We start from the raw sequence: 15155 nt of genomic DNA, 5'->3' as shown, positions 1-15155 counted from the left end.
TGATGTCAGGGCAGCATGAGTACGAGCAATTTTTTTTTTATTTTAATTTTTTGCCCATGCGCGTAATGCCGCCCCCCACCACGATGCCGCCCCGGGCAACCGCCCGTGTCGCCCGTATCAAAAACCGCTACTGAATGGACTAAAGACTGATTCTACAGAGTTTCTATTTTTCTCTCACTGTCTCTCTCTCAAGGTCGACAACTGGTGCCTAATCTGACATCTTGGAGTACGATAGTTAACAGAGAAAGGAGCACGGTTTGTTTATTGGACTATGCAGAGACAGGCGCAGAGATTACGTGCCAGCAGCGGAGGAACTTATCACCATAAAATATTGTTTGCTTCAAAAACAACGTGTTTGTTTGCTAGCATCCGTTTGTCTTTTGAATAACAAAGATTAAAACCCAGTCCTCCTCCGACCCCACCCCGCCCATTTTTTTTTTGTTTCCTGTTTTGGTTTGGTCCAGGTGCACGCGCTCTTAGCCATCTGATGACTTTAGGATGGCTCCGTGAAAAGTGAAGTCAGGGTTTCAAAGAAGAGAAGCAACACCGGTGGAAACTAAACTTATAGTTGAAGTATTAGTTAGCTTCATTTCTAATATGTTAGCGTTGTTTTAGCCAACACGTCCGAAACCAAAAGTTCTTTAAATGTGAACAAAATAAAAACGAAAAGACTTTCAAATAACAAGAGCCAACATTTTATTCACGACAGAACATAAATAACATAGGAAATGTTTAAGCTGGAAAATTTGACAATTTTATGCACAAAATTAGCTCATTTCAAATTTGTTTCTTCCCTTGGACCTTCGGAATGTCAATAAACACTATCCTCCCACACCGCACTAATCTGAGCTATCGTCCGAGTAATCGTCATCACTCAGGCAGCCACTAAACATAGACTGTGTACTCAGACCACGTCTTTCCTTTGCACTGCTTCAAACACTTTGAACTTGTTAAAATAAATAAATAATAAAACTTTATTTATATTACACCTTTCTAGACAGAGTCACAACGTGCTAGACATAAGATAACAAATAATAAAAAGGTAAAACAGACAATATAAAAGAGGCAAAATTTAATCAAAAGCAGTTTTAAAAAGGTGAGTTTTGAGTTGTTTTTTAAAAACAACTACTGAGTCCACATTTCTTAAGATTTGGGGCAGAGAGTTCCACAGTCTCGGGGCCACAGTGGCAAAAACTCTAATATCCTTAGTTTCCATCTTAGTCTGTTTTATAGCAAGTAAGCCCTGATCAGATGACCTCAGGGACCTGCTTGGGACATAGGGCTGTAGGAGATCGAAGATGTAGGCTGGTGCCAGTCCATGCAGGGCTATACATGGAAATGTGTTTCACATTCTTATCATGAATCACTTTAGAAAACAATATCTGATGAGGTTAAGGTTATGGTTAGGGCTGGAATGGAGGGGCTCCAAGCCTGTGTTACCGCGAGCGGCATTCTATAATCCGGAGGGTCTCACAGTGAGGTGGAAGGGTATCTTTCACGTTTCTAATCTGCACTTTACATGAGATTCATAACTCTGACATCTATCTGCTGTTTGGCACGACTCACTGATAGATGTTTCTGCTTTGGAGCAAGCATGTTTCATTTGTAGAGACAGTCTCTTAATAAGTGATCACTTATAGTTGTATGGCACCGGTTCGACTCCCTCATTGAACTGTTTGGTTACTCTGGTCTTTTCATCTCCTGGTTCTCTACTCTGTTTCCGGCCCAGAAGGAAAGCAATCCCAGATGTTACGGCTGCTATTTTAAGGACTGTGAGTAGGGATGGGTATCAAAACCCGGTTCTTGTTGAGAACCGGTTCCCACTGTTTCAATTCCTTGGAGTTGTTTGCCATTTTTGCAAACGATTCCCTTATCGATTTCAGTCGCCCCGAATGACGTCACCACGTTGCGGAGCGTCATTTACTTGGCAGGAAACATGGTGGCTCAAACGCTCAAAAGTTTGGTTATACTTTACGAGAACGGATGACAACAGGACAACTTGCAATACTTGCAAAGTAGATATTTTATTTAAGGGAGGAAACACTACGAATATGTAAAAGCATTTGCTCACAAAACACCTTGCCTTGCACCCATTTGCCACAGCAGATGCCCCGATTTTCGGTAAGTGAATGTGTTTAATTGTAGGCAGGGACATTACTGGATATTCTTGTGTAATTGCTACAGAATAATTTATGTTATACTTTGTTATTGCTACAGAAGAATATTTAATTTATTATTTTACATTTAGAATTTTTTTTCTGGGGACCCTGTGACACCCCATTGAAGAGCCGTAAGCTGTGGATCTCTTAAGATCTCACTGCTGGGTTTGTAAGGCCATGTTACTCCTAAATTTCTATCTTGTTCAAAGAGAAGATCTAAAACAAAGTTCTAAGCTAATTGACCTTAGTGTTCTCCTTTTTAAAAAAAAGAATCGATAAGAGAATCGAATTGTTAAACAGAATCGAAAATGGAATTGGAATCGTGAAAATCTTATCAATACCCATCCCTAACTGTGATCCATGTCTCGTGAGAGGACTCTGATGGCTGCAGAGGGAAAGCAAATGGAAATCAGACATGTTAGTGAGTGGAAGTTTCAGTTACAGTCCTGCATTTTTTTGAACAGAAATCCAAAGATGATACAGTTCAAAGCTCAACATAAAGATACAATGAGATGTTTCTATGTGACCTAAGTGTTGAACCTGAATTGGATTTCCAGAACATGTTTAACTGTAAATGCTCCCCTTACACATAAACAATCATATCACGCGCATATCAGAGTGAGTTGGCTCCTGAAGTGCTGTGCTGGTGTGTGTGCCAAGTGTATGGGAATTACGACAAATGTTCGCTGTGGTGAACGGTGGGTAGCGTTCACATTTCAATGCCATATGCAAAAGGGAGGGATGCTTACCGACACAGGCAGTGGAGTGGATGAACTAGACCTTGTCTTGTTGATCTTTAGCCTCACAAATGCTGGATGTAACAAAAACAATCTCGTCCATCTTGCTTCTTAGCCCGTGTTAAGTTTAAGCAAAAGGCTTGGTCAGGTGATACAGAGAGTCCACCATCAGCAGACTTGTTTCCTTCGTCTGTGCTGGAATCCTGCTCCACCACAATCTCCTGTAAATGCCCATTGTGGGAATACATTATTATAACTTTAGGGATTTCGCCGCATAAGCGTTAGCAAAGCATTATACTTTTTATTCATTTAAGTAGGTCATAGGTCAATAGGTCATACTAACACACACACAGCATAGAGAGAGAGAGAGGTAGAACTGGTAGAGTGAGCACAGCGTGCATGGAGGCAGACACTCCCTAGTCATGTGACCAATTAACTAAAGATAAAAGGGCATTATACAGCAGTTTCCTCTGAATTTTGAAAGCTCTATTAACATCAGTCTGTACAGGCTCCAGATAACTTTCCTCAAATTCTTTAACTCTCACTCGCTTTTGCAACTTTGTACTTTTGTGTTACTCGCAGAAACAACTCCACCTCATTGTTAGTCCATTTAAAATCTCAACACCCTGTAATGGGAAAATTAAAGTTAACCCTCACATTTAGATTTAGGTGGTTAGAATTTCACTGTATGATTTCTGTATAACCTTTGCATGCGTAAGATGAAGTAAGTATGTGTCAGCATGACCTTGTGAAAACTGCTTAGCTGCCTAATGATGTTCACTATGCTATCTGCTAACTGTTTTGCTCAGACAGATGAAGCTCAGGGTCAGTGCCAGGTGCTGGCCTGGGAAAAGATAATGGGAGTCTTCTTTGTTCAGCAATAGCCCGGGTTGGACAAAAGACTGTTGCAACTAAAAGATACACAGAGTTTGTGCGATGGTATGAAAGGGGCGCTGCGACGCCCCATGGTTAGAACGCTCATTGCTGTGAACCTGTTATGTTTTGATGTGTATGTGTGTTCTCCTGCACGTAGTAAGAAGTAGCTTGACCACAGCCTTTTTTGTGTTGCAGACTTTATTTAGAAAATTCCACAACACCCCAAATGACACCCTCAGCACCTTTTCTTAGACTTGATACATAACAACAAGCCTGAAATACTGAGTTACTGACAGCATGCTCCTATTGAATGAAGCCATTTCCTCACCAACACTTTTGCCTGAAACAGTTAACCTTCACAGCCTTTTTACTCTAGAAAGTCAAAAGAAGAAAAAAACCCCTCAGACTGACCAAGAGTAAGATCAGCCAGCGGCCCAGGTCCGCATACATGTGGAAATAGACAGGAGTAAGTAAGACAGAGAAAAGTATCAATTCCCATATGGCTCCTAAACTTCAGGCCTTCTTCCCTCTCCGGGCACATGGTGTGGAAACAGCTCTCAGGCTTAGATCACCTTTGAAAAAACACATCTAAGCTGCAATTTATTTATATAAATAGAGCAGAACACACTCACGAACGTCTCGAGTAAATATAATTGTTGCTAAACTCCCATCGCGTCTGTGTGACTTTTGGATCATCTTCAGGGTACCTCAGACCACCATTCACACCTATGGGCAATTTACAACCACCAGTTAACTTAACCCCACTAACTGCATGTCTTTAGAGTTTGGGAGGAAGCCGGAGAAGCCAGACAGTACCAATGCAGAAAAGGGGAGAAATGGAGAGAACCGTGACACTCCTCACAGAAAGGTCCTGTCCCAGGCCCTTCACTATGCTAGCCACGTCACTTGTGTCATGTGAGCCAGTCATGCACCTCTTGATTTTTGCAACTTGTCTTGACAAGTCTTGACTTGTGATTTTGACTTCTCCTCCGTATCAGCATGTCTGATGTAACATTGTCTGAGTGGTGACAGCTGTCATTTAGGAAATTACTGTAGCGGCTTCTTGTGCCTTAATGGTGGGTATAAATGACTGCATGTGCTTGATGATAGCATGAAATTGAGTGATGCAACCACTGCAGAGGGTACATTGGGACCTTGACCTTGACTAGAAACCTCCCTGCCTAACTGCTTCACCACATTCTAAACTTTCCCCTTGGTTTTCTGCTCTTAAGAAAACACAATACATTCCCAGCTAATTTCAAAGCTATAAAATCACCTCCATACACAGCTTGGCAACCAAAAATATCACACCGTAATGAGTCACATTGGAGATGGAAAGCCAAACACTACAAACCATGACTAAAGTGTTCATTCAGCAAAATCACACGAAGCATCTGTGCTGCATAAACCTGAATCAGGAAGCCAAGAAACACAGTTTCTCACAACAAAGTTCAAAGACTGTGAGAGCAAGTCAGTAGTGCATCTGTTGCATACCATTGAACTCTCTGCCAGCTAACTAAGATGAAAAGGCTTTGTTACGATTCGATGTTGTTAGTGTTTTGTTTTAGGCGTGACTGTTATGTGTTTCCTGTTTTACCTTATGCGCTGGTCCTTACTCCTCCAGGACTTCAACATTGACAGCCGGTACAAAAAGGGCTTAGAGAACATCATGGCTGATGTCCTCTGTAGGTCATGAATCAAACATTTCATTTGGGGTTAAATGTTTGATTTTTGGGTGGGGGGAAATGTTATGATTCGATGTTGTCAGTGTTTTGTTTTAGGCGTGACTGTTATGTGTTTCCTGTTTTACTTTGAAGGTCTGTCTTATCTCAGTGTGTTCGGATTACGCTTCCTTGTCTCGTCAGTTCTGATTTGCCCCAGCTGTGTTTCCCTCCTGTTGTCCATTCCCTGATTGCTCCCTCTACGTATTTAAGCCCTGTGTTTCAGTTTGTCATGGTTGTGCTCTCCCCCTGTGTTGTAAATGGTTTGTTGTATATAGATGGAAATAGTTGTCGATGCTTTTTCCTTACTCGGTAGCTGTAGGGGTGAGAAGCCATTTTTCTTTGGGAACCTTTTCTCCAGTTTTTGGTTAGGGAGGCAGGTAAGATGCCTATAATTTTCGTTTGGGGTTTTCTGTGAAGGTAAGCCAGCTGCATTTCATTTCTCGAGTTTTTGTTTGTTGTTTTGGCCATGCTCACCCTGATGCCTGCTACCTTTTGGGACTTGATAAATTGACTGGCTGTTGTGAAATCCATGGTAGCTGTTTTTTGTTGGTTCGTCTTCCTTGAGAGCAGGGAGTGTGGGGGCATTTCTCCTTTTATTTTTCTTATGTTGCACGCCAGTTTTCCCTGGGCTGGGGTGTAACAGCTTTGGTGTCACATTTTTATGGAATCGTTTTGCTCAAACCACTATTTATTTTAATTAGTGAAAACAGATCTGCACTGTACTTTGTTGTTTTCTCTTCTAAGTTCACTCCCTTGCTCGAAATCGTCAGAAAGTAGATGTGATTGTGCAAACACCGCTCCTCCCATGGAGGCACACTTCACTCTGCTCTGCTATATTTAGTTTACTTAGTGACTCAGTGGCACAGAGCAGCCACAGTGAGTAAATGAAATCACTGACTACACTGATTTGTGTGGGAACACAGAGTTTTGTCCCAGCTCATTTAGTTAGCCAATTTAGTGGAGAAAGTCATGTTTTAGTCATGACTCATCCCAGTTCTTAAGCATAACTTAAAGTGTTATTGACCATTGCCAATGACATTTATTGAATATAATAGTTAGTTTTTTGGATTGTCTATTTTATTCATTTAGGACATTTAAACAACAGATGTTGACCAAATATGCTTTAAAAATATGCACTTTTACATTCTACAACAAAACAAAAACACTCTTTCAAAATACTTGGAAATCTCAGTGATCTGATCTCAGTCTGATTAAAATGTATTTTTATTTGGCAAATTGATAATCCATCACATTCACCATAAGACTCCACTCATGTGTATATAAGCTGCCTTTATAGATTAAGTGCATCAATACTGGTATTCGTAATACTGGCTCTGTATTTACTTGATGTCCAATCGATACCAGAACTTGCAGTATCTCACACCACTACATGTCCCAAGACCAGTGGCGGTCCTAGCCTGTTTGGCGCCCTGGGCGAACACTCTGGCGCCATCATACCCTCCGACCTACACCTTAGTTCACAGATTCACTTTGTCTAGGGTTTGTTTCTGGTATTTCGCACAACCCAGGATTCAAATCAGGAATACACAATGAGCTTGGATTTACATCATTATGAATGAAATGTGCTCTATTTGGAAGCAGCAGGTCTTCCTCCCCTTTCGACAGGTTGTGTGTGAGACTTTAAATCATCAAACTGTAAATTATAAATTTTAAATTGTTATTGATCCCTTTAACCCGAGTCCTAAAGTTATATTTATTTTACTCTTCTTATATTTATTGTTTGTTTTCTTGCTCTGCTGTAACTGGAGCCTCGTCCTCTTGTCTCTCTCTATACTGGACTGTATGTAGCGGAGATGACAAAGTTTTACTTTGACTTCAGCAGCGAGCAGGCGCACCGAGGGCTCTCGCGCTCACTTTTCGCTTATAGAATTTGAAAAAACATCGGTGCAAATTACAAGTCTGTATCATGATGTCTGGTGTTTTCGTGTTTGTTGGTTTGTTTTTATTTTGTGAGCTGGTTATTAGATGCCGCTCAAGCCACCCAGAGAATCCACCGCCGCCCCGCCCTCTCCTCCCTGTGCCGCAAGCAGCAGGCACCTCGCAAACGGAGGGCGCCCTTACTCCCAGCAAATGGGCGATAGAAAACCGTTCGGTGCCCATGTCATTCCCAATATGCGCTGGCTGATGTCGGGGCAGCATGAGTACGAGCAATTTTTTTTTTTTTTTTTTTTTTTTTTTTTTTTGCCGACGCCCGTGATGCCGCCCCCCCCCCCCACGCCCTTGTCGCCCGTATCAAAAACCGCCACTGCCCAAGACAGACACAGACCCCCAGCATAGAGACAGAGCTAAAGTTTAAAGACAGACACTTTCACATTCCCGTTTGAAAATACATGAAAAGGTTTTTTTTTCACTGTCTAACTAATTATTCTGGGAAGTAAAAATCCCAGTGATTTAGTCTATTAGAATCCAACTGATGTAATTAAGTGAACTCTTATGCTCCATCGTGTGTTTGTTTGTCATAAACAAAAATAGAAATACTTTCAGATATAGGGGTTCAAAAAAAATCGACTATGAAGAGGTGTAGATTATTATTATTATTATTATTATTATTATTATTATTATTATTAACAATATCAGCAATAAAAGCTGATATTTAAACACATTTTAAGATCTCACTGTTCGCAGTGTTTCTACGTCCTCAAGTCCATTATAAGGTGTGCTCTCCATCCAAGTGAGTTTTGTTGGACCGTCATATGAATTTTTTTTAAATGTTTTTTTTAAATGTCTGAACAAGAAATTATGCATTTAAAAGAGATGTTAAAGAAAATGTAGTGAGAGAAACACTTCCAGTAGCCTTGGCTCATCTGAGCAGCTGAATATCTTTGAGGGCAAGCTTACCCCCTCTGGGTCTAGTTCCCCAATAGCTGGAGGATCATCTCCAGTACGCAATAAATTGCAGTCTTGTGTAACAGCATCTGATAGGGTGGTGTGTGTGTGTGTATAACAAGAGAAATTAAGTGTTCACTCTTCAGCAATGGTTTTATGAAAGTAAACAGAAAAGGGAAGTTATACAGAAGATGTTTTGATGCAGTTGTGCTAGTGATCCTTCTAGTGTCCCTTATCATGAATAGTTCTTCAGAGATCAGTTTATGCTGTTTGTTCAAGATGTACCTTTACAAAGGGAGAGAATTGTTAGAAAGAAACTAGTACGTCACACTAACACGCTGGTGAAAAAAGCCTGCTAGCGTTTCTTCTTCCTCAGACAACTCAGACTTCCACCTACCTCAGAAGTTGCTCAAGAACTTCTACTCATGCACCATCCAGAGCATCCTGATGGGAAATATCTGCACCTAGTATTGGAACAGCACCAAGGAGGAAAGACGAGCTTTCCAAATAGTGGTGCACTTTGCCAAATGCATCATTTGACAAATGGAAGTTAAAGAAATGCTGCTGGTTAAAACCTAGTGCAGCTAATGGCTAAAGTATTAAGTCTCTGGGAACATGTGACCAGCAATATTCTGTAGACCTTACTGAATCACGTATAAATAGTGTAACATATCCTGTCACGTATCTTGTCATTACAGGCCAGCCCGCCAGGTGCTCTCTGTATTGTTCACTCTCAAGACCTGACTCCAGGACGTGCAGGAGAAATGACATCTCTGAGCTGGCCTAGGAATGCCTCAGTGGAAAGAAAAAGGTCTGGGCGTCTTTGCCTCGGCTACTGCCTCTGTTATCAAGCCACGGATAAGCAGAACAAAATTGGTGGTTGGACCTTTGGTTCTGTTAAAAATGAGGAAAAAAAAGGAGTAAATCTTTTGAAACTCATCCAGAATATTCATGTGACTAAGTGGAGTTTTCTGATGTACAGCTCCACAGGGACAACTCTTCAGCATGTCAGTTTCAATCTAAGATGCAGACAGAGCAGACTTGTTTCAGAGAGTTTGAAACAAACTCAGAGCAGAGTTTTATCGATTCTATGGAGTGCACAAAATCAACTTCCAAGTGAAAGGATAAGACGGGTCCATTTCACTATAGATGCACAAGATTAGTTAGAACTCAAAAAACTTCTACCCTACCCTATTTTAGAGTTTTCATTATTTAAGTTTGTGGCCAGGGCTCAGCGGACCCAACACTCTAAAGGAAAAGAAAGACAACTCTAGAAATTCCCTACTTTGCTAATGAAAACTTATACTTCCCAGTCAACACATACACAATATTGACAAGAACAGGAGGACTTCACAACCAAAGACAGTCAAGAAAAATGAGTGAAGAACTTTTCAGACAGGAATCTCACTGAAGTCCTAGCCACAGAACTCAATTTTGCCATTTCTCCTCAACAGTTACCCATAGTGGACTTCAAAACAGACACAGAAACAACCATAACGATTAATAAATTAACACAAACAGGATCAGAGCAAATAAGGAGGAAAGTTTTAGCCACCCTCTACAGTGCAAAAAGTTCCTCTGTCCAACCTCACAATACAAGAAAAGAAGGCTGTCCAGCCGATAAGAGGAGGTGCACTGTTGTTCTAAGCACAGCAGCTTATTACACAAACATTACTACACTCTGCAGTGACTTCAATACCTATGAAGCCTTAAAACAAGACCCCAAAAGCAAGCACAAATAACGTATAAGTTGCCTACAAAAACTTGAAAAGGACAAAGTCATTGACCGCCTTACATACCATCGTCTATACCCAGGGGATGCCAGTCTTACAAAGGGTTCATCCTAAACCTTGGCTGATTGTGACTCACAGCCGTTTTTACACCTTTGCTTAGGCAGAGGATCAATAGGGGGTCCATGACCCTCTTAGGGACACTTCCATGGGGCTTAAATCTGGGACTCTCCACCAGTTCCTCTTAGAATTGAAGAAGCTTCTCAGATGTGAGGTGAAACGTCTTCAAGAAACTTAAGTCCAGATTTTCTTTCCATAGACTAAGATGACCTGGATGACTAGAAACCTCTACAGAAATAAAGGATTATGATGTTTTCTCTCCCCACATGTTCACAGCTAGACTAAACTGCTTATAGTCCAAAAAATATATAAAGGGCTCCCCCGTGTGGTCTGAAATGATAACAGCTTGATGTTGTAAAATAAATATTGTAAGGAAACATTAGAAAAACGTTTCTGCCCCGTAACAAAATGATGGTTAACTATAATGGAGCTTACAGCTGTAGATGTTTCACTCTGTATGTAACAAAAATAATCTCCCCCATCTTTCTTTGTATCCTGTGCCACGTTCAAGCAAAAGCTCTGTCACAGATATCTGCATCAGCAGACTCGGAACAGAAGAGTGGTATTTTCTTCCTCTTCAGCAGTTACGCTAAAGAGAAACAGAACTTTAACTTTGAGATGCATCTTCTGGGTGCCACATCTTAACACAAATCACTACTATCACTGCAAAATGCGTGATTGAAAACAATGGAGGCGTTTTCACTGATGCATCTTGAGCCCGCCCTGAGCAGGTGTCCAAAAACCTTGCACCTCCAGCCACCTCCACCTCCCTGGGTGGGGAAGTGTTTCTTCTTCATCATTCTTAGAGATTTCTAAAAGTTTGAATGGCTTTCATAAAACAGCTGCACACAGACATCACACAGACTAGCAGCTATTAATGAGGAGACACTGATTAAGAGCTGCAGAAGCCTCTATCATAGAGGCTCCGTCCAAAGTTAAGTACGAAAAATGAAATCACATTAACATTTACATGTAAAAAAAAATGAATAATATTCCAATTATGTTGTACTAAGTATGACAAAAAGTTATCTTTAATAGCAAAAAATAAACAATAATCACAAAAAGTACAGAAAATGTTTTTCTTTCCTTTTTTATTTATTTCATATATAGCTGAAATGAATTACTTTGTAACCTAATTAATAATTTTATGTCCTGTGTAGTAGTAAACAGTCTTCCATCCATCCATTTTCTTCCACGTATTGACCGGTAAATCGAAGGTACAGCGTCCACATCACTGTGGTTGCGGCACTAATCCATCTGTCGATCTCACGCTCCCTTCTCCTCTCACTCGTGAGCTTAAACTTCTCCATGTAAGGCAGGAACTCTTCCATGACCTGGAGTGTGGATTAGGACCATGGCATCTCTACCTTTAAGATTAGGCTTAAAACTTTTCTTTTTGACAAAGCATATAATCAGGGCTGGATCAGATGACCCCGAGTCCTCCCTTAGTTACACTGTAATAGGCCAAGGCTGTTGGGGAATTCCCATGATGCATTGAGTGTTTCTTCTTCAGTCCCCTTTGGGGCTTTTTTTTTTTTTTTTAACCTTTATTTGTGTTTGTACAAATCTCTCTATTTAATTATTAGTTACTATTAATATCTGTCTCTCTTCAACAGTGTGCCTTTGTCCTGACTCACCCCAGTCAGACACAGCAGATGGCCTCCCCACCACGGGCCTGGGGTTCTTGCTGGGGGTTCTTCCTTCCCATTGCTGCCAAAGAGCCTGCTCATAGGGGGGAAACCTGATTGTTGGAGGTTTTCTCTGCATCACTGTAGGCTGTATAAAAAAACAGAATTAAACTGAGCTGACCTTTGACCTCACAGTAAACCTCTCAGGTCCACACAGCACTTGTTTAAACTGCTCAGCACTCTCACACAGCCTCCTGTCATGTAGCTTCTCCCCAACACATTTCACAACTTGGCTCACTTTGATTTTTCCCACGTAAATTAATGATAATAAAATATTATGAACAATATAATAATGTTATGGACACTGGAGTGTTCTGTGGCTACAGCACCACCAAACAAAAAGTGATGATCAGAACATGTTTGTTGGATTTCAGCACCTTGTACATGTAGTTACGTCTTATTGCCAGCTTCAGTTACACGGGGCAGAAATCTATTTAGGCTAGCGCCATTTACAATGCTGGTGTATGCCGGTTGGGCGGACCCTGACATCACATCAGTTCATGCGCATGTAGCAAGCCTTTCTCTCAGTTTCTAAACCTAACGGAGCTTCGTGATAACGCAGAAGAAGGTTGATAACGGAAACACTTCACTGTCAGATGGTCAGGATGAGCCTTTCATCAGTGTTTGTGTTCTTTCTTCCTTTTATCTGTGAGGGGTTGGGAGCACTGATCCAAACCACTGTGGGGGCAGATGTGGAGTTTCCACTCTCAGAGGAGTGCAGGAAGGGAGAGGGCACACTGTATCAGCGGCTGGATGATGCCAGCACTCAGCTCATCGCATCTCTAAATGGTTACTGGAAGCCAGGACGAGATTACACTGACCGCGTGGTCGTAGGACGCGATTCGTTAATCTTAACAAATGCTAACTTCAATGACAACGGACATTATGAGTTTACCTGCAACAGGAAACACTTGGAAGCTTACAAGCTGGAGGTATTTGTGCCCTCTGAAGTTGCTGTATCCGAGGGTGGGGATGCCATCCTCCCGTGTCGCTCCGTCACAGCGGGCCAGTCGGTGAAGTCTGCGCGCTGGAGGAGAAACGGGGAAGTACTGCTGGAGCTGAATGGTCGGACAGGGGAAATCACATACGGGGATGACTTTAACAGAAGCCGGGTATCGATACCATCTGACTGGGACCGACGGGCAGACCTGTCCCTCACCATAAAGGGAGCTCAGCAACAAGATGGAGGAGTTTATTACTGCGACATAGAGAAGGCCGAGAAACACCGCTCTGCTGTCCGCCTGAGAGTGCGCAAACCACCGGTAAGTGCACCACACCCTGCTCTATCTTGCAAACCGATTGATTTACAGCAGAAACGCTTTAAATACAACATCTGCATTTGATGCCTTGATGACTTTCTGAGTGTGAATAACTTTACCATACTGTGTCAGGGTGACTCTGCTGTGACAGCATCGATTACAACAACACTGATCTCTGTCCTGGCAGCAAAGACTCACAGTTCAGGTTTTAACTATGTCATTCAGGAATTTAACAAGATAACAGGCACCTACAGGTGATTTTGTGGCTTAAACTGGGATTAACCCCTTTTTTTCTAGTCAGATCACAGATTGCACATGAACATTTCATCTTGATGTTTTGCTGTAAACTGTGTGATCTTTGATTTGCTGTAAACTGAAAGGCATTTAAAGTTTAAACAAACTGCACTGACTAACACCGAGTTTCATGTTTTCTTGCCGTCTGCAGGAGTCCTACCACTGGATATGGATCACAATCATCATAACAGCAGCTGTGACATCTGTGATTGTTTTTACTCTCAAGTTCTTTTGGGGCTGGAGAGAGAAGACCAAGGGTGTACATGCATGAAGAAAGCAGAGGAGACAGTGTCCGAAACAGTCCACTAAATGACCAATCATTTATAATCAGGAGAAAAGCACATCTCTAAAAATTGCCCTGCCAAGCCTTCTGATGTTATACTGCCTATAAAAATGAATAGAAATAGCTTTTTGTAGTGCATTGCTTTTAGTACCAAAGTCCAAACCTTTATTTCACTGTGTAATGAAAGTCTTCATGGCAAAATAAACAGCAGATATCTGCACACTGCTAACTTACAGTGTAAAGATAAAATACACACATACAGAGATTTCTTTCTGACTTTTGACTTATTTGTGTCTTCTTCTTCTTGGCAGCTCTTCACTTGGTACAGTTGAAGGTCTGCCCTGAGAAAGAAGGTATAGCTTGGTTATAGCAACAGCAAATAATCAATTTTTATGATTTCTTCATTGATCTGTAAGAAGCTGGAGCTTATGGTTAATGAATGCAACAGTCTGCGTTGAGTAGTTGAATTTATTATCATTGTGTTGAGGACAAAAGAGTCTTCAGGCCTCCAAAAGACCTTTTAAAGGTTCCAGGTGCCACCAAGTGTGACTGAGCAGGAGACTGAATGTAGATATAAATGTTCATTTTAGATTATTGGCTGTAGGGTAAGGTTTTTATTATGATTTAATGCCAACAAGCTTAGTTTAGTTCCTTAGTTTATTTGATGAGGACACCCTGTGCGCTGCTGTGGTTTGTGGGTCAGTTGGTTTACAGTGAGTGTATGAAGGGCTGCTGCTGAAACCATAAACCACCAGCCAGTAAAGATTTACAGTTTAAGGGTCCTTCATTTGTTTGCTTTAGGGTTGTTTACAGGCCACAGTGACAAAATGTGATGAATTTGCTTGCACGATGAAAACACTACAGTTCAACTTCAAACACCCTCAGAGGTTCAAGCTGGACTTCTTTCTATGTCTAGAACTTTAAGGGATTCTGTTTTTTATTTAATAACTGTGACTTTACTTTTTCCATATAATGAAGTTACACATACATTCTTTTGCATCAAGTTCACTTTTAATAATTCTACCACGCAGTAAATCTGTGTGATTTTGATGTGTGGCTAACTCAGCATCTTTTAGAAATAGAGGAGTCTGAAACTCAGACAATCAGCAAATAGGGTTTCTGGTGAAGCTGGAGCCAAATAACTGCTTTTAAACTGATTCTTAGAGTCCAGAGTGAACCGTTAGTGTCCTTAAACAACTTGTTCATTGGCCACATGATATTTCCTGCATGTTTGTAGAGTTTGAACAATAAATATATTCATTTACAGTGAGCACTTGTCCTGCTCTGTTTTTTAGTCTGTACTCTGTTTACTTTGTTCTTTATAAAAACTTCAAGAAGCTTCTTGTAAAATAAAATAAAATAAAATCTTCAATAAAGTACAGCACTTAGGTTCATTAATATTCCTGTTAAATTAATGTCAAAATCAGTCAATAAACTG

The 15155-nt window shown here is 41.0% G+C and overlaps 1 protein-coding gene across 1 annotated transcript; it reads left to right on the top strand.

The window, feature by feature from the left end:
• The first annotated feature begins 11855 nt into the window (after positions 1–11855).
• LOC146674240 (uncharacterized) lies at positions 11856–13981 on the top strand. Its single transcript, XM_085402376.1, has 2 exons — positions 11856–13143; positions 13586–13981. Exons 1-2 carry the CDS (start codon positions 12478–12480, stop codon positions 13703–13705), a joined length of 786 nt encoding a protein of 261 aa, XP_085258502.1. The 5' UTR covers positions 11856–12477; the 3' UTR covers positions 13706–13981.
• The last annotated feature ends 1174 nt before the right edge of the window (positions 13982–15155 follow it).

The sequence above is a fragment of the Rhamphochromis longiceps genome, linkage group LG3 (genome assembly GCF_057381845.1).
Source record: "Rhamphochromis longiceps isolate RC_006_pf linkage group LG3, R_longiceps_female_GT1.1, whole genome shotgun sequence".
Taxonomy (NCBI): domain Eukaryota; kingdom Metazoa; phylum Chordata; class Actinopteri; order Cichliformes; family Cichlidae; genus Rhamphochromis; species Rhamphochromis longiceps.
Note: the sequence above shows the minus strand (reverse complement) of the source record. Positions and strands in the feature narration are given on the sequence as shown.